We start from the raw sequence: 27,907 nt of genomic DNA on the forward strand, positions 1-27,907 counted from the left end.
TTCCAACAATACACACATAAGGCACAGTTCTCTCATAGTAAGGACATATACCAGGCACTGTTTACAGCATACATCAACACTCAAGACATAATAAGATGAAATATCTATAAATCAATCTGTCATGACATTAATTCAATTTACATTCAATGTCACAAGTGTAAGATTCAATTTATCACAGGAAAACTTAAAATTGTCATTTTGAAATAAAATTCACATTACAAGTGTAAGATTCTATTGATTAAAGAAAAAAAATTCACATTACAAATTGACAGCTTAGATATTTCTTATTGAGAATGAAAAGCTGTTATATCTCCTCTGTGTGGCTGTCTGGATTATATATAACTCATGGTAAATGGAAATAAAATTCCAGTCTTAAAACTTGCAGTTTAGCTATAAATGCGTAATGAACCATTGAGAATGCAATAAAAATTTATATGTATTCAGCTGAGAAAGGATGACATAAAAAAAACCATCCTGATCTGCCAGTTATTTTCCTATGTTTCGCTCTATCAGTACGGTATAAGCTTGAGAGCTGAAATACAGAGTAATCCCAGACACTGTGATTCTTAATGATTGTGTGAACTTTGATCCCTTAATACATTTTTCTGTATATGATATACCTTTCAAGCTCTTGAAGCAGTTGAAATTGTTTGGTTTAAGAAAAGATAAATATAAAAGCATTTGGTGTGCCTGTGTACATTGTCTACAATGTAAGATCTGTATAAGGTAAAAACAGACAACTCCTGGATTTTAATGGTTTCTTAACGTAATTATAGTGTGTATGCTATCAATTCTTTTCCTGATGAATAGATATGTGTATTTTATTCCTTGAATTGTATGAAGATGAAAAAAATATGGCACTTACTACTAAAAAAACTGAAGACAGTCTACCCAACACCCTTTAACAATCACATGTTTACATTTTACAAGACAGCTTCAGTTTTCTAAATCAAACATAAAGATATACACATATAAGTTTCAGTAATTCAAATATTTCTTAACTTGGTCAAGTTCTTGATACAGACATTTTGGAGTTCAGAAATTATCACAACTGTTAGTGATGCTAACGATATGTAGAAAGTGACGACAACGTTTTGAGGACTAATGTTCTTTATGCCAGAAGTAGCCCTCTCCGATCTCTTGTTGTCCTGAAAAGAACCCAGAATTTGTGCCATTGATGAGAGGCTGGTCGACAAAGTCAACCATACACGTCGCTAGAGTCTGACAGGGAGCGCCCTCTATCTCAAACATGAGAAGCATGTTGTTGTCTGGTGCTGACTTTAAGTATGGTTTGGGGACAAATAGACGAACCTGTGGCCCTTCCTTTGGCCAGTAACGACCAAGGTTAATTTGACCCTGGAGAAGGGCCTGACCCTGGAAGATGAAGGAAAAAAAAGTTTCATATCAATACTGCTATGGCTCGTACGGTAAACAACAAAGAAATAATTCAATCTTTAAAATTCAAAGATCGTACTACAAAGCATTCTGCCTGGAAATATTGCTGTTGGTCCTACCTTTGTCCAGCCAGTCATATCCAGATAAGTATCCTCAGCATTCCCACTAATGGTCAGTTTACCCTTGTAGATGGACGGGGTCATCAGTCCTGCTCCAGACTTTGGACTATCTCTACAATGATATAATATTGTAGCATTAACCCTTATGTATTCACTAAATGAGGCAATGAGCAGTCCACAGAATCTTACAGACTGTGAGCCTTGATAGCTCACTTGGGTTTTTATAAGTTAATAAAAAATTGAGACTTACCTTGCAGATTGTCCAAAGACTTACCCCAGGGGGATGTCTGAGGGGTTGAGATTGTCCTGTGACTTACCCCAAGGGGATGTCTGAGGGATTGAGATTGTCCAGTGACTTACCCAACGGGGATGTCTGAGATTGTCCAGTGACTTACCCCACGGGGATGTCTGAGATTGTCCAGTGACTTACCCCAGGGGGATGTCTGAGGGGTTGAAATTGTCCTATGACTTACCCCAGGGGGACGTCTGAGGGGTTGAGATTGTCCAGTGACTTAACCCAGGGGGATGTCTGAGGTGTTGAGATTGTCCAGTCACTTACCCAAGGGGATGTCTGAAGGACGGAGATTGTGCAGAGACTTACCCCAGGAGGATGTCTGAGGGGTTGAGATTGTCCTGTGACTTACCCCAAGGGGATGTCTGAGGGGTGGAGATTGTCCAGTGACTTACCCAAAGGGGATGTCTAAGGGGTTGTAATTGTCCAGTGACTTACCCCAGGGGGATGTCTGAGATTGTCCAGTGACTTACCCCAGGAGGATGTCTGAGGGGTTGAGATTATCCTGTGACTTACTCCAGGGGGATGTCAAAGGGGTTGTGATTGTCCAGTGACTTACTCAAGGGGGATGTCAAAGGGGTTGTGATTGTCCAGTCACTTACTCCAGGGGGATGTCAAAGGGGTTGTGATTGTCCAGTCACTTACTCCAGAGAGATGTCTGAGGGATTGAGATTGTCCAGTCACTTACTCCAGGGGGATGTCAAAGGGGTTGTGATTGTCCAGTGACTTACCCCAGGGGGATGTCTGAGGGGTTGAGATTGTCCAGAGATTTACCACAGGGGGATGTCTGAGGGGTTGAGATTGTCCAGTGACTTACCTCAGGGGGATGTCTGAGGGGTTGAGATTGTCCAGTCACTTACTCCAAGGGGATGTCTGAGGGATTGAGATTGTCCAGTGACTTACTCCAGGGGGATGTCAAAGGGGTTGTGATTGTCCAGTGACTTACCCCAGGGGGATGTCTGAGGGGTTGAGATTGTCCAGAGATTTACCACAGGGGGATGTATGAGGGGTTGAGATTGTCCTATGACTTACCCCAGGAGGATGTCTGAGGGGTTGAGATTGTCCAGTGACTTACCCCACGGGGATGTCTGAGGGGTTGAGATTGTCCTATGACTTACCCCAGGGGGATGTCTGTGGGGTTGAGATTGTCCTATGACTTACCCCAGGGGGATGTCTGAGGGGTTGAGATTGTCCAGTGACTTACCCCAGGGGGATGTCTAAGGGGTTGTGATTGTCCAGTGATTTACCCCAGGGGGGTGTCTGAGGGATTGAGATTGTCCAGTCACTTACTCCAGGGGGATGTCTAAGGGGTTGTGATTGTCCAGTGACTTACCCCAGGGGGATGTCTGAGGGGTTGAGATTGTCCAGAGATTTACCACAGGGGGATGTCTGAGGGGTTGAGATTGTCCAGTGACTTACCCAAAGGGGATGTCTAAGGGGTTGTGATTGTTCAGTGACTTACTCCAGGGGGATGTCTGAGATTGTCCAGTGACTTACCCCAGGGGGGTGTCTGAGGGGTTGAGATTGTCCAGTGACTTAACCCAGGGGGATGTCAAAGGGGTTGTGATTGTCTGGTGACTTACCCCAGGGGGATGTCTGAGGGGTTGAGATTGTCCAGAGACTTACCACAGGGGGATGTATGAGGGGTTGAGATTGTCCTATGACTTACCTCAGGGGGATGTCTGAGGGGTTGAGATTGTCCAGTGACTTACCCCAGGGGGATGTCAAAGGGGTTGTGATTGTCCAGTGACTTACCCCATGGGGATGTCTGAGATTGTCCAGTGACTTACCCCAGGGGGATGTCTGAGGGGTTGAGATTGTCCAGAGATTTACCACAGGGGGATGTCTGAGGGGTTGAGATTGTCCAGTGACTTACCCAAAGGGGATGTCTAAGGGGTTGTGATTGTTCAGTGACTTACTCCAGGGGGATGTCTGAGATTGTCCAGTGACTTACCCCAAGGGGGTGTCTGAGGGATTGAGATTGTCCAGTGACTTAACCCAGGGGGATGTCAAAGGGGTTGTGATTGTCTGGTGACTTACCCCAGGGGGATGTCTGAGGGGTTGAGATTGTCCAGAGATTTACCACAGGGGGATGTATGAGGGGTTGAGATTGTCCAGAGACTTACCCCAGGGGGATGTCTGTGGGGTTGAGATTGTCCAGTGACTTACCCCAGGGGGATGTCAAAGGGGTTGTGATAGTCCAGTGACTTACCCCATGGGGATGTCTGAGATTGTCCAGTGACTTGCCCCAGGGGGATGTCTGAGGGGTTGAGATTGTCCAGAGATTTACCACAGGGGGATGTCTGAGGGGTTGAGATTGTCCAGTGACTTACACAAAGGGGATGTCTAAGGGGTTGTGATTGTTCAGTGACTTACTCCAGGGGGATGTCTGAGATTGTCCAGTGACTTACCCCAGGGGATGTCTGAAGGGTTGAGATTGTCCAGTGACTTACCCCAGGAGGATGTCTGAGGGGTTGAGATTGTCCTGTGACTTACCCCAGGGGGATGTCTGAGGGGTTGAGATTGTCCAGAGATTTACCACAGGGGGATGTCTGAGGGGTTGAGATTGTCCTATGACTTACCTCAGGGGGATGTTTGAGGGGTTGAGATTGTCCAGTCACTTACTCCAGGGGGATGTCTGAGGGGTTGAGATTGTTCGGTCACTTACTCCAGGGGGATGTCTGAGGGATTGAGATTGTCCAGTCACTTACTCCAGGGGGATGTCTGAGGGGTTGAGATTGTCCAATGACTTACCCCCAGGGGGATGTCTGAGGGGTTGAGAATGTCCAGTGACTTACCCCAGGGGGATGTCTGAGGGGTTGAGATTGTCCAGTGATAAAGAATACACCATCCAGTCTTCTAGTATCTGTCCCTCAAGGGTAACATTCTGAATGATCCCCTGGAAGAAAAAGATTGAGATATGTTTTCAGTTTCCTTTTAACTGTGATTTAGTCAGATCTTAAACATCACTGATCAACATCTTCAATTGTCTACAACAGAATGATCACTTGAGTGTCAAATTAAAAAGATTATTTCCACTGTTGTATATGTGTCTGTGACCCCTGGTGTTGTATATGTGTCTGTGACCCCTGGTGTTGTATATGTGTCTGTGACACCTGGTGTTGTATATGTGTCTGTGACACCTGGTGTTGTATATGTGTCTGTGACCCCTGGTGTTGTATATGTGTCTGTGACCCCTGGTGTTGTATATGTGTCTGTGACACCTGGTGTTGTATATGTGTCTGTGACACCTGGTGTTGTATATGTGTCTGTAACCCCTGGTTTTGTATATGTGTCTGTGACCACTGGTGTTGTATATGTCTGTGAAGTTTGGTGTTGTATATGTGTCTGTGACACCTGGTGTTGTATATGTATCTGTATCCCCTGGTGTTGTATATGTGTCTGTGACCCCTGGTGTTGTATATGTCTGTGACACCTGGTGTTGTATATGTGTCTGTGACACCTGGTGTTGTATATGTGTCTGTGACCACTGGTGTTGTATATGTGTCAGTGACCCCTGGTGATGTATATGTGTCTGTGACCCCTGGTGATGTATATTTGTCTGTGACCCCTGGTGTTGTATATGTGTCTGTGACCCCTGGTGTTGTATATGTGTCTGTGACCACTGGTGTTGTATATGTCTGTGAAGTTTGGTGTTATATATGTGTCTGTGACCCCTGGTGATGTATATGTGTCTGTGACCCCTGGTGTTGTATATGTCTGTGACCACTGGTGTTGCATATGTGTCTGTAACCCCTGGTTTTGTATATGTGTCTGTGACCACTGGTGTTGTATATGTCTGTGAAGTTTGGTGTTGTATATGTGTCTGTAACACCTGGTGTTGTATATGTGTCTGTGACACCTGGTGTTGTATATGTGTCTGTGACCCCTGGTGTTGTATATGTGTCAGTGACCCCTGGTGATGTATATGTGTCTGTTACCCCTGGTGTTGTATATGTGTCTGTGACCCCTGGTGTTGTATATGTGTCTGTGACCCCTGGTGATGTATATGTGTCTGTGACCCCTGGTGTTGTATATGTCTGTGACCACTGGTGTTGCATATGTCTGTGATCCCTGGTGATGTATATGTGTCAGTGACCCCTGGTGTTGTATGTGTGGCAGTGACCCCTGGTGATGTATATGTGTCAGTGACCCCTGGTGTTGTATATGTGTCTGTGACCCCTGGTGATGTATATGTGTCTGTGACCCCTGGTGTTATATATGTCTGTGAAGTTTGGTGTTGTGTATGTGTCTGTGACCCCTGGTGTTGTATATATGTCTGTGACCCCTGGTGTTGTATATATGTCTGTGACCTCTGGTGTTGTATATGTCTGTGAAGTTTGGTGTTGTATATGTGTCTGTGACACCTGGTGTTGTATATGTGTCTGTGACCACTGGTGTTGTATATGTGTCTGTGACCCCTGGTGTTGTATATGTGTCAGTGACCCCTGGTGTTGTATATGTGTCTGTGACACCTGGTGTTGTATGTGTGTCTGTGACCACTGGTGTTGTATATGTGTCTGTGACCCCTGGTGATGTATATGTGTCAGTGACCCCTGGTGTAGTATGTGTGTCAGTGACCCCTGGTGATGAATATGTGCCTGTGACCCCTAGTGTTGTATATGTGTCTGTAACCCCTGGTGTTGTATATGTCTGTGAAGTTTGGTGTTGTATATGTGTCTGTGACACCTGGTGTTGTATATGTGTCAGTGACCCCTGGTGATGTATATGTGTCTGTTACCACTGGTGTTGTATATGTGTCTGTGACACCTGGTGTTGTATGTGTGTCTGTGACCACTGGTGTTGTATATGTGTCTGTGACCCCTGGTGATGTATATGTGTCAGTGACCCCTGGTGTTGTATGTGTGTCAGTGACCCCTGGTGATGAATATGTGCCTGTGACCCCTGGTGTTGTATATGTGTCTGTGACCCCTGGTGTTGTATATGTCTGTGAAGTTTGGTGTTGTATATGTGTCTGTGACACCTGGTGTTGTATATGTGTCTGTGACCCCTGGTGTTGTATATGTGTCTGTGACCCCTGGTGATGTATGTGTCTGTGACCCCTGGTGATGTATATGTGTCTGTGACCCCTGGTGTTGTATACGTGTCTGTGACACCTGGTGTTGTATATGTGTCTGTGACCCCTGGTGTTGTATATGTCTGTGAAGTTTGGTGTTGTATATGTGTCTTTGACACCTGGTGTTGTATATGTGTCTGTGACCCCTGGTGTTGTATATGTGTCTGTGACCCCTGGTGATGTATATGTGTCTGTGACCCCTGGTGTTGTATATGTCTGTGACCACTGGTGTTGTATATGTGTCTGTGACACCTGATGTTGTATATGTGTCTGTGACCCCTGGTGTTGTATATATGTGTGTGATTCCTGGTGTTGTATATGTCTGTGACCCCTGGTGTTGTATATGTGTCTGTGACCACTGGTGTTGTATATGTGTCTGTGACCACTGGTGTTGTATATGTGTCAGTGACCCCTGGTTTTGTATGTGTGTCAGTGACCCCTGGTGATGTATATGTGTCAGTGACCCCTAGTGTTGTAGGTGTGTCAGTGACCCCTGGTGATGTATATGTGTCTGTGACCCCTGATGTTGTATATGTATCTGAATTGCCTGCTGCTGTCTATACCTTAGTGTTATTGTTGATACCACTGCCGTAATTGATATGTCCTTGATTCTCCACAAGAATGTCCAGTACTGCTCCCTGCTTCCCTGTTATGTTTAGACTGGTTGATTTTTCACGGACAATGACTCCCTGTGGTACCTTACAGTCAGGAAAGTTACACATCACTAGTGAAGTTTTGCAATACTCACTATGTCCTAAGATTGCTTTAAAGTTTGATGAGATAGTTTCAATAAAATAACATTTCAATATGTGTGATTGTATATGGAACAAGGGATAAATGGACATTCATTTTCCTTCTGTATTGAACCAAACTTCAATATAACTTAACCAGATCAAATAATGACAATGCCAAAACCAGGACATTTAACTGGGAAATAATCTGAAGGTTTGTCATAGTGTTAACCACCTCAATGTACATATACTAGATATATTTCACAAAATGGAAGATTTGGTAAATTTCACTTCCAGGGTCTACTACGGTACAGGTATTATAAAACAATTCAATGTATATATTGTTTCAATTCCACACACCTAAATTCATTAGTCCCTTAACATTTCAACCTCGTTTCTGGGTATTTTATCAAAACTCTGCTATCTAAATTCCTGTGATATGAAATACATCTGATAAAGTCAAATCTTGTAAACTGTTGATTTGAAATAAAAGATAGATTGTTGTTTACCTTGTCAACCATGACATAACCTCGATCTCTGATCCCTGGGACAGCCAGTTTCTGAGAAACCACGTTCTTCTTCAGGACGTAACGGTAAAGTGCGAACCCTTGGTACTGGAATCAATACACAAACACAATATACCAGATACAACAGTTTTATCACAAACCCTTGGTACTGGAATCAATACACAAACACAATATACCAGATACAACAGTTTTATCACAAACCCTTGGTACTGGAATCAATACACAAACACAATATACCAGATACAACAGTTTTATCACAAACCCTTGGTACTGGAATCAATACACAAACACAATATACCAGATACAACAGTTTTATCACAAACCCTTGGTACTGGAATCAATACACAAACACAATATACCAGATACAACAGTTTTATCACAAACCCTTGGTACTGGAATCAATACACAAACACAATATACCAGATACAACAGTTTTATCACAAACCCTTGGTACTGGAATCAATACACAAACACAATATACCAGATACAACAGTTTTATCACAAACCCTTGGTACTGGAATCAATACACAAACACAATATACCAGATACAACAGTTTTATCACAAACCCTTGGTACTGGAATCAATACACAAACACAATATACCAGATACAACAGTTTTATCACAAACCCTTGGTACTGGAATCAATACACAAACACAATATACCAGATACAACAGTTTTATCACAAACCCTTGGTGCTGGAATCAATACACAAACACAATATACCAGATACAACAGTTTTATCACAAACCCTTGGTACTGGAATCAATACACAAACACAATATACCAGATACTTACAACAGCTTTATCACAAACTCTTGCTCAATGTTATCATTCTTTTCCTCGAAAAATAAGAACCTATATAAAACAAGGGTTTTAGTGAAACTGATGAATGAATTCCAAAAATGATTTAATTGAACACAAAATTTTACCAAAGGGTAAAAAATTCTGTAATTAAAGGGTTGCAAGCCCTGAATTTGGTATACAGCACTTTCTCTCATTATGACCTGTGTATACATCAAGTTTCATGCTATTAGTTTTAATGCAAGCAAACCTATGCCCATGACACAAAATTTTATCAAAGGGTAATAACTCTGTACTAAGAGTTCATGGGCCCTGACTTTGCTACACTGAACCTTGCTTTTGTATGACTGTTGTGTAAATCATCTTTCAATATCCTAGTTTAAATGCATGCAAATTGATGCTCCAGACACAATATTTTAATAAAGGGCAATAACTCTGTAATTAAGGGGTCATGGGCCCTAACATTAGTAAACTGTACAATATCTTCGCATGATCAATGTATACACTAAGTTTCATTATCTTACCTGAAATGCAAGAAATGTAATGCTATGGACAAGAAATTTTTAACAAAGGGCAGTAATTGATTGGTCAAAGGCCCAAATTTGGCACACAGCATATTGTCTTAATATGATACACTAAGTAAGTTTCATGACCTTTGCTTAATTTTGGGCAAAGTTACGCACCGGACAAGATATTTTCAACAAACTTTTTCATACACTGCACATTGTTTTAGTAGGATCAATATATCAATCAAATTACATTATTCTGGCTTAAATACGAGCAATGTAAAGTTTATCATGTCACAAAAATTTCAACAAAGGGCAATAACTCTGTTATTAAGGGTTGTGGGCCCTGAATTTGGTACACTGCATGATGTCTTTGTATGATCAATGTATACACCAACCTCCATGATCCTTACTTTACTTAAAAGTTTGCTCAGGACATGAAATGATGGACATAAAGACAGACAGACAGGCAATGCGGTAACTATATGCTCCCCCGAAGATTCCCTTCTAGCCTTTAAACAGTATTTACCTATTTTTCAAGGGAAGATATAAGATTTCATGATTAATTGAACCTACCTGGCCTATAGACTCCATGGTAACTGGGTACTGGGACTTTGTGGGACCTTTGGGACACAGCTGGCTAATAGCATCTTGTAGGGTAGACACCTGCTCATCAAGAACCATAAAAATCAAGCTGTAATTCAACATTCTACTGAGGCTGACTGAGAAACACTGTCACCCAAGAAAAGTCAAAACACACTCCTCAGATCTTCATCTGGGGTTGTGTAAGTGAACACATCACTGACGGAGACTGACTGAGTTATCATAGCCCCCAGTGATTTGTATAAAATATCTGTGTATATACAAGTATATAAATATTCACATGATTTTGGAGACAAAGCCTATGTGTTCATGAAATATTCACCAATTATATATATATTCTTTATTTCATAATAAATCCAACAATGGCTAAAAACCTGCTTTGACTTTAAGTAGAGAGTGGGCTTATTAAGACAATCAAACAGCATTTGTGATGATTTTTACTGAATTAGATACAGACATGAGTGGCCTATTGTGCAACATAAATGGTAATGTCTTTCATGTACAGTGACTGTATATTTTATTTATGAATATATGGATTTTCAATATACTTAACGTTATTTCATTGTTAATAACACACAATAATCTTATATCCATTTTACATATCAAGCAAAGCAATTACCAGGTAAAAGTGTGAATGATTTTTCTCAGAAAGAAACACAAAATTTATTTTCTTGTCAAGGTGATTCATAATTAACGACTGCTGAAGGAAAAAAAATCTATCGTCATACTACATTGAAACCAACAATTTGTAGACTACTAAATGTATTAGTTTCATACAGTGAAAATGAGTAGTTATAAAACTTAAGAATAAAGCCACACTTACAAATGTCATCTGAACTTGTCCATATTTGGCTTTGGGAGTGGACGATGGTATCGGCATATCAGGCAGAGGTAGATACTGTAACATAACATCTATACAGTCAAACTCTGTACATAAATGATGTTAATTGATATCAAACACCACATTACCTGGTTCAGGAATGTACAGTTTATTGCACACATCACCTGTACAAACTTCATAAATATTACCTGTACAGATTTTGCTCACATTGCCTAAACTGTTTTTTAATAAATACCTGTACAAGTTATTCCATACATTACCTTTACACACTTCCTGAACCTCCACAGCTTTTCATCTGTACAACATTGACACTTCAATGATAAACTAGGAAATTGGTGAACTTCTGATGATAGGCTGATATCTTATATCAACCACTCTATAAATGGTTGGAACAGAATTAACTTTTAGCTGAGGAACAAAATGATTTTAGAAAGAAAAGAAATTGTTCAGACCATTTTGTATACAACGACGTTGAATGTTAAAATAAAAGCAAGTAGAGCATATATCTACAGAGTTCTTGTCAAGTGTTTTTTTTCCCGTCTGATGTATTTGAAAAACTAAATCAGTCAACTCTCTACAAAAAATAAGAGTGACGTCAAAGTGATACTTAATTAACAAACATCATCAGACAGGATGAATGATCCACCAAACAGCGAGTTGTATACCTACTGTTTATACAAGGTAAAAAAGTTATTACTTATCAAATGTTTAAGAATTTCGTAGAAATGTTCTCTGTCATAAGTTATAGGAATGAACAGATAAGTCAGACCAAAAAGATGTTGCCAAAACAATATTATATATGTATCAAAGACAACCTTTTTGTTAAATGCTCTTTAAATCAATTTTCATGGAAAAATTTACATGTGATAGTGTCCAATATGTCCAATATGGCTGTACATTGATGCTTTTGTTTAGATCTGATTTTGTGTAAAATATAAATACCAACATGTATTTTATGTATATTTTATGTACCAATATGTGACACTTTGATAAACGTATCTATATTTGTACAAATTTTCCACACATTACCAATACAATTTCTTTCACACATTTCCAAAACAAATTTTCCACACATTACCGATACAATTTCTTTCACACATTACCAATACAATTTCTTTCACACATTTCCAAAACAAATTTTCCACACATTACCAATACAATTTCTTTCACACATTTCCAAAACAGATTTTCCATACATTACCAATACAATTTCTTTCACACATTTCCAAAACAAATTTTCCATACATTACCAATACAATTTCTTTCACACATTTCCAAAACAGATTTTCCATACATTACTGATACAATTTCTTTCACACATTTCCAAAACAAATTTTCCACACATTACCAATACAATTTCTTTCACACATTTCCAAAACAGATTTTCCATACATTACCAATACAATTTCTTTCACACATTTCCAAAACAAATTTTCCACACATTACTGATACAATTTCTTTCACACATTACCAATACAATTTCTTTCACACATTTCCAAAACAAATTTTCCACACATTACCAATACAATTTCTTTCACACATTTCCAAAACAGATTTTCCATACATTACTGATACAATTTCTTTCACACATTACTGATACAATTTCTTTCACACATTTCCAAAACAAATTTTCCACACATTACTAATACAATTTCTTTCACACATTTCCAAAACAGATTTTCCACACATTACTAATACAATTTCTTTCACACATTTCCAAAACAAATTTTCCACACATTACTAATACAATTTCTTTCACACATTTCCAAAACAGATTTTCCACACATTACTAATACAATTTCTTTCACACATTTCCAAAACAAATTTTCCACACATTACTAATACAATTTCTTTCACACATTTCCAAAACAGATTTTCCACACATTACTAATACAATTTCTTTCACACATTTCCAAAACAGATTTTCCACACATTACCAATACAATTTCTTTCACACATTTCCAAAACAGATTTTCCACAAATTACTAATACAATTTCTTTCACACATTTCCAAAACAAATTTTCCACACATTACTAATACAATTTCTTTCACACATTTCCAAAACAAATTTTCCACACATTACCAATACAATTTCTTTCACACATTTCCAAAACAGATTTTCCACACATTACTAATACAATTTCTTTCACACATTACTGATACAATTTCTTTCACACATTTCCAAAACAAATTTTCCACACATTACTAATACAATTTCTTTCACACATTTCCAAAACAGATTTTCCACACATTACTAATACAATTTCTTTCACACATTTCCAAAACAAATTTTCCACACATTACCAATACAATTTCTTTCACACATTTCCAAAACAGATTTTCCACACATTACTAATACAATTTCTTTCACACATTACTGATACAATTTCTTTCACACATTTCCAAAACAAATTTTCCACACATTACTAATACAATTTCTTTCACACATTTCCAAAACAGATTTTCCACACATTACTAATACAATTTCTTTCACACATTTCCAAAACAAATTTTCCACACATTACCAATACAATTTCTTTCACACATTTCCAAAACAAATTTTCCACACATTACTAATACAATTTCTTTCACACATTTCCAAAACAAATTTTCCACACATTACTAATACAATTTCTTTCACACATTTCCAAAACAGATTTTCCACACATTACTAATACAATTTCTTTCACACATTTCCAAAACAAATTTTCCACACATTACCAATACAATTTCTTTCACACATTTCCAAAACAGATTTTCCATACATTACCAATACAATTTCTTTCACACATTTCCAAAACAGATTTTCCACACATTACTAATACAATTTCTTTCACACATTTCCAAAACAGATTTTCCACACATTACCAATACAATTTCTTTCACACATTTCCAAAACAAATTTTCCACACATTACTGATACAATTTCTTTCACACATTTCCAAAACAAATTTTCCACACATTACTGATACAATTTCTTTCACACATTTCCAAAACAGATTTTCCACACATTACTAATACAATTTCTTTCACACATTTCCAAAACAAATTTTCCACACATTACTGATACAATTTCTTTCACACATTTCCAAAACAGATTTTCCATACATTACCAATACAATTTCTTTCACACATTTCCAAAACAGATTTTCCATACATTACCAATACAATTTCTTTCACACATTTCCAAAACAGATTTTCCACACATTACCAATACAATTTCTTTCACACATTACCGATACAATTTCTTTCACACATTTCCAAAACAAATTTTCCACACATTACTGATACAATTTCTTTCACACATTACCAATACAATTTCTTTCACACATTTCCAAAACAGATTTTCCACACATTACTAATACAATTTCTTTCACACATTTCCAAAACAAATTTTCCACACATTACTGATACAATTTCTTTCACACATTTCCAAAACAAATTTTCCACACATTACTGATACAATTTCTTTCACACATTTCCAAAACAGATTTTCCACACATTACTAATACAATTTCTTTCACACATTTCCAAAACAAATTTTCCACACATTACTGATACAATTTCTTTCACACATTTCCAAAACAGATTTTCCATACATTACCAATACAATTTCTTTCACACATTTCCAAAACAGATTTTCCATACATTACCAATACAATTTCTTTCACACATTTCCAAAACAGATTTTCCATACATTACCAATACAATTTCTTTCACACATTTCCAAAACAGATTTTCCATACATTACCAATACAATTTCTTTCACACATTTCCAAAACAGATTTTCCACACATTACCAATACAATTTCTTTCACACATTTCCAAAACAGATTTTCCATACATTACAAATACAATTTCTTTCACACATTTCCAAAACAGATTTTCCACACATTACGAATACAATTTCTTTCACACTATACAATTTCTTTCACACATTTCCAAAACAGATTTTCCACACATTACTAATACAATTTCTTTCACACATTTCCAAAACAGATTTTCCACACATTACTAATACAATTTCTTTCACACATTTCCAAAACAAATTTTCCACACATTACCAATACAATTTCTTTCACACATTTCCAAAACAGATTTTCCACACATTACTAATACAATTTCTTTCACACATTACTGATACAATTTCTTTCACACATTTCCAAAACAAATTTTCCACACATTACTAATACAATTTCTTTCACACATTTCCAAAACAGATTTTCCACACATTACTAATACAATTTCTTTCACACATTTCCAAAACAGATTTTCCACACATTACCAATACAATTTCTTTCACACATTTCCAAAACAAATTTTCCACACATTACTGATACAATTTCTTTCACACATTTCCAAAACAAATTTTCCACACATTACTGATACAATTTCTTTCACACATTTCCAAAACAGATTTTCCACACATTACTAATACAATTTCTTTCACACATTTCCAAAACAAATTTTCCACACATTACTGATACAATTTCTTTCACACATTTCCAAAACAGATTTTCCATACATTACCAATACAATTTCTTTCACACATTTCCAAAACAGATTTTCCATACATTACCAATACAATTTCTTTCACACATTTCCAAAACAGATTTTCCACACATTACCAATACAATTTCTTTCACACATTACCGATACAATTTCTTTCACACATTTCCAAAACAAATTTTCCACACATTACTGATACAATTTCTTTCACACATTACCAATACAATTTCTTTCACACATTTCCAAAACAGATTTTCCACACATTACTAATACAATTTCTTTCACACATTTCCAAAACAAATTTTCCACACATTACTGATACAATTTCTTTCACACATTTCCAAAACAAATTTTCCACACATTACTGATACAATTTCTTTCACACATTTCCAAAACAGATTTTCCACACATTACTAATACAATTTCTTTCACACATTTCCAAAACAAATTTTCCACACATTACTGATACAATTTCTTTCACACATTTCCAAAACAGATTTTCCATACATTACCAATACAATTTCTTTCACACATTTCCAAAACAGATTTTCCATACATTACCAATACAATTTCTTTCACACATTTCCAAAACAGATTTTCCATACATTACCAATACAATTTCTTTCACACATTTCCAAAACAGATTTTCCATACATTACCAATACAATTTCTTTCACACATTACCGATACAATTTCTTTCACACATTACCGATACAATTTCTTTCACACATTTCCAAAACAAATTTTCCACACATTACTGATACAATTTCTTTCACACATTACCAATACAATTTCTTTCACACATTTCCAAAACAGATTTTCCACACATTACTAATACAATTTCTTTCACACATTACTGATACAATTTCTTTCACACATTTCCAAAACAAATTTTCCACACATTACTAATACAATTTCTTTCACACATTTCCAAAACAGATTTTCCACACATTACTAATACAATTTCTTTCACACATTTCCAAAACAAATTTTCCACACATTACCAATACAATTTCTTTCACACATTTCCAAAACAGATTTTCCACACATTACTAATACAATTTCTTTCACACATTACTGATACAATTTCTTTCACACATTTCCAAAACAAATTTTCCACACATTACTAATACAATTTCTTTCACACATTTCCAAAACAGATTTTCCACACATTACTAATACAATTTCTTTCACACATTTCCAAAACAAATTTTCCACACATTACCAATACAATTTCTTTCACACATTTCCAAAACAAATTTTCCACACATTACTAATACAATTTCTTTCACACATTTCCAAAACAAATTTTCCACACATTACTAATACAATTTCTTTCACACATTTCCAAAACAGATTTTCCACACATTACTAATACAATTTCTTTCACACATTTCCAAAACAAATTTTCCACACATTACCAATACAATTTCTTTCACACATTTCCAAAACAGATTTTCCATACATTACCAATACAATTTCTTTCACACATTTCCAAAACAGATTTTCCACACATTACTAATACAATTTCTTTCACACATTTCCAAAACAGATTTTCCACACATTACCAATACAATTTCTTTCACACATTTCCAAAACAAATTTTCCACACATTACTGATACAATTTCTTTCACACATTTCCAAAACAAATTTTCCACACATTACTGATACAATTTCTTTCACACATTTCCAAAACAGATTTTCCATACATTACCAATACAATTTCTTTCACACATTTCCAAAACAGATTTTCCATACATTACCGATCACACATTTCCAAAACAGATTTTCCATACATTACCAATACAATTTCTTTCACACATTACCGATACAATTTCTTTCACACATTTCCAAAACAAATTTTCCACACATTACTGATACAATTTCTTTCACACATTACCAATACAATTTCTTTCACACATTTCCAAAACAGATTTTCCACACATTACTAATACAATTTCTTTCACACATTTCCAAAACAAATTTTCCACACATTACTGATACAATTTCTTTCACACATTTCCAAAACAAATTTTCCACACATTACTGATACAATTTCTTTCACACATTTCCAAAACAGATTTTCCACACATTACTAATACAATTTCTTTCACACATTTCCAAAACAAATTTTCCACACATTACTGATACAATTTCTTTCACACATTTCCAAAACAGATTTTCCATACATTACCAATACAATTTCTTTCACACATTTCCAAAACAGATTTTCCATACATTACCAATACAATTTCTTTCACACATTACCAATACAATTTCTTTCACACATTTCCAAAACAGATTTTCCATACATTACCAATACAATTTCTTTCACACATTTCCAAAACAGATTTTCCATACATTACCAATACAATTTCTTTCACACATTTCCAAAACAGATTTTCCATACATTACCAATACAATTTCTTTCACACATTTCCAAAACAGATTTTCCATACATTACCAATACAATTTCTTTCACACATTTCCAAAACAGATTTTCCATACATTACCAATACAATTTCTTTCACACATTTCCAAAACAGATTTTCCATACATTACCAATACAATTTCTTTCACACATTTCCAAAACAGATTTTCCACACATTACCAATACAATTTCTTTCACACATTACCAATACAATTTCTTTCACACATTTCCAAAACAGATTTTCCATACATTACCAAGACAATTTCTTTCACACATTTCCAAAACAGATTTTCCATACATTACCAATACAATTTCTTTCACACATTTCCAAAACAGATTTTCCATACATTACCAATACAATTTCTTTCACACATTTCCAAAACAGATTTTCCACACATTACCAATACAATTTCTTTCACACATTACCAATACAATTTCTTTCACACATTTCCAAAACAGATTTTCCATACATTACCAAGACAATTTCTTTCACACATTTCCAAAACAGATTTTCCATACATTACCGATCACACATTTCCAAAACAGATTTTCCATACATTACCAATACAATTTCTTTCACACATTTCCAAAACAGATTTTCCATACATTACCAATACAATTTCTTTCACACATTTCCAAAACAGATTTTCCATACATTACCAATACAATTTCTTTCACACATTTCCAAAACAGATTTTCCATACATTACCAATACAATTTCTTTCACACATTTCCAAAACAGATTTTCCATACATTACCGATCACACATTTCCAAAACAGATTTTCCATACATTACCGATACAATTTCTTTCACACATTTCCAAAACAGATTTTCCATACATTACTGATACAATTTCTTTCACACATTTCCAAAACAGATTTTCCATACATTACCTGCACTTTGTTTTTTTCTAAATCACCCAAACCAACTGAACAAGATGAACAAGAAGAATATTCTACCTTTGATATGATTTGTCTTAGTTCAAGGTATTTGTCAGTTATGTCCCCTGCCTCTGTGAGTGGAGCATCATAGTCGTAACTGGTCGGGACAGGCTGAAATGGGGCATAGTTAGCACCTACAGAACACAACACATAACCAACTTTAACAAAAATATCAGTCCAGGAATAATGTTCCGATGCTTGGAAAATGTACAAGTTATCTAATGAGACAGAACTGATACATGTACATCAGTGTTAATTGGCGACAAGATTTGGAACTTTTTATAAATAATGGTTGTTTTAGACATATCACTGGGACAACATTGTAAACAAACAAGCACGGTGGCAAATGTCAAACTACTGACTGTTGTTCATCAGTGGTATCAACTTTAATTAGATCTCCTTCACATGTGTCCTATTTCATCAAGAAATGTTTCTATAAATGGAGGTTAAAGCTGATGGTCAATGATTATTAAAGTGTAAATGAAGTGATGAATATTCAATCAAGTGTTTCTTTTAGACGAATTTGATATTTGTTGTTTCAATTTTAATGTATTACTGTATTCAGATACTCTTTAAGTGAATATTCGCAGTAGATGAAATTTTTGCTTTTTCTCTTTCCAGACACATTGCTACACTATGATATTTTCCCCTGAAATCTCACAATATATAGATGAGTGATATCTGTTTTACCTTCTTGTGCATTTAACTCCTTTCACATAATCCATAATGATTTTCTGTCTAAGATACTTTGGAGTAACATTTACCATTATGTCACAACTTAGAGCTTCAATAAAGTTAATGGAATGTGGCAACAGCAATATAATCACAAACCTAAACTTTTAAAATCCAAGCATTGAACAAATACATATGTACTTGATGAAATAAAAAAAAAAGTAAAATCTTTGAATGAGAATATTTCTCTCATCAATGGGATTAACTTTCTATATTAAGTAACACAGACTGCATGTTGATTTAATCTGTTATAATCAATAAAAATGTGACAAAAATATTAATATATTTACCATTCCAAAAGCCGAAATTGGTCCCTCCTTCAAACATATACCTACAAAACAGAGGTAAGTAAATCAGCTATCTCAAGTACATGTGTACAAACATCACATCAGTCTGTCAAAGATACTGTTGTCACATCAGTCTGTCACAGATACTGTTGTCACATCAGTCTGTCACAGATACTGTTGTCACTTCAGTCTGTCACCGATACTGTTGTCACTTCAGTCTGTCACCAATACTGTTGTCACTTCAGTCTGTCACCAATACTGTTGTCACTTCAGTCTGTCACAGATACTGTTGTCACATCAGTCTGTCACCGATACTGTTGTCACATCAGTCTGTCACCGATACTGTTGTCACATCAGTCTGTCATCAATACTGTTGTGACTTCAGTCTGTCACAGATACTGTTGTCACATCAGTCTGTCACCGATACTGTTGTCACATCAGTCTGTCACCGATACTGTTGTCACATCAGTCTGTCATCAATACTGTTGTGACTTCAGTCTGTCACAGACACTGTTGTCACATCAGTCTGTCACCGATACTGTTGTCACTTCAGTCTGTCAAAGATACTGTTGTCACATCAGTCTGTCACCAATACTGTTGTCACATCAGTCTGTTACCAATACTGTTGTCACATCAGTCTGTCACAGACACTGTTGTCACATCAGTCTGTCACCAATACTGTTGTCACATCAGTCTGTCACCAATACTTTTGTCACATCAGTCTGTCACAGATACTGTTGTCACATCAGTCTGTCACAGATACTGTTGTCACATCAGTCTGTCACCAATACTGTTGTCACTTAAGTCTGTCACAGACACTGTTGTCACATCAGTTTGTCACCAATACTGTTGTCACTTCAGTCTGTCACCAATACTGTTGTCACTTCAGTCTGTCACAGACACTTTTGTCACATCAGTATGTCACCAATACTGTTGTCACATCAGTCTGTCACCAATACTGTTGTCACATCAGTCTGTCACAGATACTGTTTCACATCAGTCTGTCACAGATACTGTTTTCACATCTGTAAGTCACCAATACTGTTGTCACATCAGTCTGTCACAAATAATGTCTTCACATCAGCCTGTCATAGATACTGTTGTCACATCAGTCTGTCACAGATAATGTCGTCACATCAGCCTGTCACAGATACTGTTGTCACATCAGTCTATCACAGATACTATGTGTTGACAAATCAGTCAGTCACACCAATTTAATGTAACTGCTGTTATCCTTTTTTCTTCTTGACTTACACACATACTGAGTAATGTACAGTCAAACCCTGTTGTAATGCCACATGTTAAACCACCCAACCCGCATTTTGCCAGCTACCATAGCATTCCCAAAACAAATGATTATACTAACACTTTTTTTACCTCATTAAATATCATCAGCTAGAGTCGAGTACAGGTAATTGTTGTGAATGCCTGGAACTGACAGAACAGATAACCGGAGGTATGGTATCGTACCATGTGACCATGTACAGTTGGCGATATCAGCTGATTATAAAAACCCGGATACTGATTTGAATAATTTGCTTCAAAGAGTGAGAAAATTTGTAGACATGTACAAAAAACTCACACAGAGTAAAATGGTAGATGACAATGACATTATCAAATCTATCACCACACAGACCACCTTGGACAATAAGGATGACTATGACAACACAACCACAACATGGATGAAAAACATAGCCCTACCCACTACTATCTCGGAGGCAAAGGTGGCGATGGACACAGTTTTGAGACTTTTTAACCCAAACACTTTAAAATTAGAGTCAGATATTCAAAAATGTTTTATCTTCCCTGAATATATTACAGACCATAAGACAAAATAAGTCAAGACAGCCAAGTTTCAGTGATATCTTTAGTAAGATCTAACATAATTACATTGGACGTTTTCAGGAATACAAGTACATAATCAAAGTCATGTACGTTGAACATATGTATTTGATTTACAACACTTCTGTAATCAATTTTTTGGTAAATTTGTCATGATAATTCACAGTTTAAAAGAAAAGTATTGTGATGTTATTTCTAAAATACATGTACATGGTACTGCAGACTGGGTGAGTCAAGATGGTCACCAATGTTGTGTAACTCCCGAGGTCAAATACGTAGTAAACCTGATGTACTGCCAAAATCACAAAGAAAAAAGGTGGCGTTATGATGAGGTTTCACTGTATGTGACTAATACCAACACCCTAAAATAAATTACTCTCTAATATTTGTTGATTTACAGTATGCCTTACATGTTGATGTTTGCACCATAGGCTAGAAGAAGGTCAAGACTTGTGGTCACTTTATTGGTATCAGTCACGGAGTGTTTCTGTCCCCAGTGGTCCAGCCAGCCGGTGTAGAACTCAGAGTTCACCTTCAACGTATAAAAATATCTTGCAGTAATTACATATCATTAATGCTCTTTATTTACATTGCACAATCAAATTTTAGCATATTATGATTTGTTGGCGAATAAGAACAACGATGAATTAGCACATCCACTATGTATACATACACTTTGTATACTGCAATTAACACACATCATATTTTAGCTCAACACAATTAGGACCACACAACAATGTATACATACACTTTGTATACAATTAACACACAATAGATGTATATATACTATGTAATACTGCAATTAACACACAACATTTAAAGTTTGTAACACACTTACATACACTTTGTATACTGCAATTAACACACATCCACTATGTATACATACACTTTGTATACTGCAATTAACACACATCCACTATGTATACATACACTTTGTATACTGCAATTAACACACATCCACTATGTATACATACACTTTGTATACTGCAATTAACACACATCCACTATGTATACATACACTTTGTATACTGCAATTAACACAATCATATTTTAGCTCAACACAATTAGGACCAAAACAAGATTACTACTACAATAGATGTATATATACTGTAATACTGTACAACATTTAAAGTTTGTGGGAATGAATATATATAATCATACACATAGTTCTATTTGAAGTCTTTTGCACCTTATTTTTCTTGTTTGTATGTCACCAGGAAAACAACAGTAATTTCATTCTGTGTTTTACAAACATAGATCTTCTCTCTTTAAAAGAAACTGCATTTTGGCACACAAAAAGAAAGCAGCAAAGATTAAATTATTTAGGAATTACTATCAATTCTTTAAAATCTAAATCACTTATAACCTACCAAGGGACCTTTTGCTTCGTAATCTCTCTGTGCCTTAAAACTGCCGGCTGGATTGTCTGGAACAGAAATGAACAACTATAAACAAAGCCATATACTGTTGGCTATAATACAGCTCATGGTGTCAGATAAAAACTGCAACATTCATCCAAACAGAAAACAAAAAGCTACATCATCATTGTTCATATACTGATGAGGATTTAATCAAATTTAAATAATTCTTCTTGTATTTTTCTTGTCGTAAGTGATGAAAAGCCATATCTTACAGGATACGCCAAAATCCACTGTGGCATAAACTTCAGGAATGTAGCCACATTTCAGGAAGCCATCCGAATTGCCATCAGTAGTAAATAGCACAACATCCTTTCCTAGATGAAACCTGGCCCTGTCACGGAGATGTGTGGTGTAGTTTCTATCACAGGCAAAGTAACTCCCATACTCATTTTCTATTTGGACCATGATCACTGGACCACCATTATTATACAGAAGGGGTTTCAGCTTTGGTAACAGAACATCCATCCATTGGTCAACATATTTTATATATGCTGTCAATGAAAACATACAACTTAAAATTACAATGAAAATATTTCCATCAGGCTGTATAAAATATCTAACAGGGTATTCTAAATGTTTCCAATGACTGATATCTCTGAAGTGTTTTACTTCTCAAACATTTCATCGCTTTCATCGTTAATCAAGAGGATTCAACAGGGAAAACACTTGAAACCTTTTTCAATTTGCATATCATTTATTTATCACCTACCTGTACATTTTGAGAGGAAATAAGATCAAATTATACTGTATTTCAAAAAGTTACTTTAACAAGCTGTCCTCTTTTTAGGAATTAGAGGATTGTGTATAAACTGAATTAACTAATTTACAAACTCAGTTAAATGTATTATCAGTGATCTATCCCATATAACCAATTATTAAACCACAGAATCCTGATGTTGATGCTCCATCTTCGTTGTCATTTGTTCTTATTTCAGTTGGAATAAATGAACATTTAACAATGTTCCAAAATATTTCTTTTGTTTGATATGTAAGTCTGTGGTTGATAAAAGTAACAAGTATTCTTGATCTGTTGAGAATTACCCATTATTTGTAATGAATGGGTTGAATAGTTGTATACTTATTATGAGTATGTAGTATGCGTGAAATTTTAAAAGTATTCAACCTTATTCAGCAAAACATTAACGCTGAAGTTGTTATGCATTATCTTTATAAAGATATGAGCTTCTGTGAACAATACATCTCTCATCATCATTAGTGAGACAAAACAAAAACAAGAGGCCCAAGGAGCCTTAACGGTCACCTGAGGAATATATGTCAATAATCTAGGGATTTTAAAATGTTGCAAAAATGTAACAACACTTGTGCAGGACCATGTGTAAAACATATGTACCAAGTTTGAACATGACCCACCCAATGGTTCTTGAGAGGAAGTCCATAATGTCTTAGCCAAACAGAGGCCAGGGTGGCCATCTTGGATTTTGCATCGCCCCAAAAAGTTAAAACATTTGCCAGGACCTTGTGTAGAACATTCGTATCAAGTTTCCCCTTTTTCCCCCTCCTGGGGCCCCTATTGGGGCCACGCCCTTTTTCTTCGCAAACTTGAAGCGGCTTCCCATGGGGATGCTTTGTGTCAAGTTTGGTCAAAATCCATCCACTGGTTCTTGAGAAGAAGTCATTTAAAGAAGGTTTTTACATATGGCCCCTTTTACATCCCTTATGGGCCCCAAAGGGGACATAATCACTTTTTTCAACATAATTTCATATGTCCTTCACTAAGGGATGCTTTCTACCAAATTTGGTTGAAATCGGTCAAAGTTGATTTTTTGACCCTTTTGAGTGCCCCCTAGTGGGGCCGTTTTGACCCAATTTTTATTTCATTCCTTTCATTTGTAGACCATGCCATAAGGACCCCAAATATCAAATATGAACTTAATCTGACTGTTGGTTCATGAGAAGAAGATTTTTAAAGATTTACCTAATTTTACACCCTTTTTCCCCCTCCTGGGGCCCCTATTGGGGCCATGCCCTTTTTCTTCACAAACTTGATGCGGCTTCCCATGGGGATGCTTTGTGCCAAGTTTGGTTAAAATCTATTCAGTGGTTTTTGAGAAGAAGTCGAATATGTGAAAAGTTAATGACGCACGACGCACGATGCACAATGCACGACGACAGACAAATCATGATGGCAATAGGTCACCATGAGCCTTCAGCTCAGGCGACCTAAAGAGGTGTATGTTGCAAAAGAATATTTTCAAAGTTATTTTCACTTTTAAACCTAAAATCAAAGTCTTCTTACTTGAATCCATAGTTCTAAATATAGTTTTAGGATCCTCTTTAAGTATCCATGCTGGAATGCCGCCCTGAAAATACCAACACAAGCATTAGTACTGAGAAGATGAATGAGAAAATTCTAGATTCCATCTTCGCTGGAAATTAATTTCAATTCAATGAATAAATGCACCCAAAATATTACACTGGAAGTAGAAACAATTACATTTTATCTTGATTATTAGTGCTCTGAAAAGATAAATAAGTCTCATTTCCCTTTAGATTAACAGCTTTATGATTATAACTTCCTAGAGTTCAAAGGAAAGTTTTTTCCTCATTACTACCCTCCTGCCCCTGGCAATCACTTACAAAGTCCCACTCGCCACAAATATAAGGTCCTGCCCTCATTACGACCAGTAGGCCAACATCTTGTGCAGTCTGTAAGAAGGCAACCAAATCCTGTTGTCCTGTAAAATCATACACATCTTTCTCAGGTTGGTGAATATTCCAAGGCACATACCTGTTATAAAAATCACACAAAACTGCAATAACATGTCTGTATATTTAAAATCACGAATACAAGTAATTGAAGTCCAATTGATTTTACCTATTTTGTAAAAAATAACACTAATATTAACTTACAGTTGAATGGCATTTAGTCCAGCGGCATACATCTTAAGGAGTCTGTCTTTCCAGTAATATTGTGGGATACGACTGTAGTGGATACTCCCTGACACATACCGGAATGGCTTCCCATCCTTCAGGAATGTGTTCTTGTCATAATCTATTGTGAAATTGGCACCATCCACCTGTAAAAGTTTTATCCTTGTATTGACCATGAAAGTGGATGAGGTTATTTAATTTAACAAACATTTGATTGCTCTTTATTCCAGCATGTTATTGATGTCTGGGACCAATGGCTTATAAGTCTGCATATAGACAGCTTTGCACTTGACCAATGTAGTTGTTGGATTTTTCGAAAAAGTACACAAACACCCCCATCACTTAATTCTTCATTTCTATAATACAGTTCAAAAATATTTAATTTGAAAATCTTTGACAGAATTGAGCAGTTACAAAAATAGATCAACTTTTAGACTATGAAAGATTAAACAAGGGAAACCTACATATGAAATTTGAGAAAAATCCATCGTGTACTTTTCAAGAAATAGCAATAACAAAAGTGATTTACGCACCAATCCCTTCATGTATACATTTCTTCATGCATTACACACATTATTGAATTTTCATGAAAATTGTCATTTTGTAGTTAGATTTCTGATGCAGCTAAGTTTTAATTATAATAATTCTTATCATTAATTGCTCAGTTTGAAAAACACCATATCGATGTATTGCAATACAGTATACATACATTCAATTGTTTACACTATCACATTTTTTAATGTCCTCTCTAGGTCATGTACACAACATTTATACTACAGTATTTATGCATATGGAAAACTGATGAAGAGGTAAACGTTTGGTGGGAATATATAAATGATTTTAACAGGGAAAGCGGTAAGCAACAGTGGGTCAGACGACCTCTATGCCTCTTTCCGTTTTAATTATATATATTGGCAACATTTCAGGTATATATACAGACAAGAGACGTATATATCACATATACGTCTCTGATACAGACGGACATTGAGATGCATTACGAGACTTCAGTTATTGACAGTCTTATTTGAAGCAAAGATGGAAATACATAAAATTCTTGTCCATGCGGTCAATTCGTTTGGACCGCAATAAAACAAAAACGGCCTTCATTTGCAGGATCCACCCCTACCATAAAAGGCCAACGATTTTTTTTATCCTTGACGACGATTAGATGACAGTGAAGGGTGCATTACAGACGAATTCACTAGACATTCTGCATTAAATTACAAATATTATTATCTTATCAGAAATCTTAATTCTCCTACCTTAAAAATTAACACCGAAAAACTTATTATTGTGACAATCAACACAACCAGAGCATTTGATACTGCCGCCATTTTGTTTAGTCATGTGATCGATCGCGAAGGCTAGTCATGTGATATCGTTTTTTGGGTGCACTCGGTTGGGAACATGAAAATCTGGTACAGAAGTATCCAAGTCCGTGCTAATAGCCACGCTTTTTCATAAAACCACATCTCAGTCCAAAATGATACAATAACGAATTATGAATGCATTTTACCTGCAATGAAAATTCAATAATATGATTATTTAGTTTTTGTTTAAAAAAAAAAGAAGTAACACTTAAGGAAATGAGTTTGGGAGTGGGGTATTCTTATTTTTGTTTTGAATTATTTTAGATATGACCACTTACAATGAAAAATGACGTCACTGTCCGTTACGTTACTTTTGATAGGCTAGCAGAGTTGTGTGCTGTTGTTCAACATGTAGTAATGAAACAGGTCAAGTATTAACTTGATTTATTTCATGTAGTTTATGTCACTGAGTCATAACAATAAATCAATCAATAGATGAATAGAAAGTGGAGTTAGAATCCATTTACAACTCACTTGCAGTAGGTTCAAAGGACACTACGGTTTTTCTGATGGCTTGTTTTTGTAAAATAAATAAATAGATTTTAATATATGAACGGTTGTCACTGTATGTTATAATGTTGAAAT

General features: G+C 36.1%; 1 protein-coding gene across 1 annotated transcript; it reads right to left on the reverse strand.

Annotated features, from left to right (window-relative positions):
• Window positions 1-278: 278 nt before the first annotated feature.
• LOC132565459 (beta-galactosidase-like) lies at window positions 279-27,286 on the reverse strand. Its single transcript, XM_060230098.1, has 16 exons — window positions 27,215-27,286; window positions 25,932-26,098; window positions 25,659-25,809; window positions 25,318-25,381; window positions 23,273-23,551; window positions 23,010-23,065; window positions 22,050-22,171; window positions 19,801-19,841; window positions 18,797-18,912; window positions 10,877-10,951; window positions 10,027-10,116; window positions 8,124-8,228; window positions 7,447-7,581; window positions 4,605-4,705; window positions 1,515-1,626; window positions 279-1,374 (listed from the first exon to the last, which is right to left on the reverse strand). Exons 1-16 carry the CDS (start codon window positions 27,284-27,286, stop codon window positions 1,102-1,104), a joined length of 1,959 nt encoding a protein of 652 aa, XP_060086081.1. The 3' UTR covers window positions 279-1,101.
• Window positions 27,287-27,907: the final 621 nt, after the last annotated feature.

This window comes from Ylistrum balloti, unplaced genomic scaffold (assembly GCF_031769215.1).
Source record: "Ylistrum balloti isolate Yb309-2 unplaced genomic scaffold, AGI_CSIRO_Ybal_v1 Utg369724, whole genome shotgun sequence".
NCBI lineage: Eukaryota > Metazoa > Mollusca > Bivalvia > Pectinida > Pectinidae > Ylistrum > Ylistrum balloti.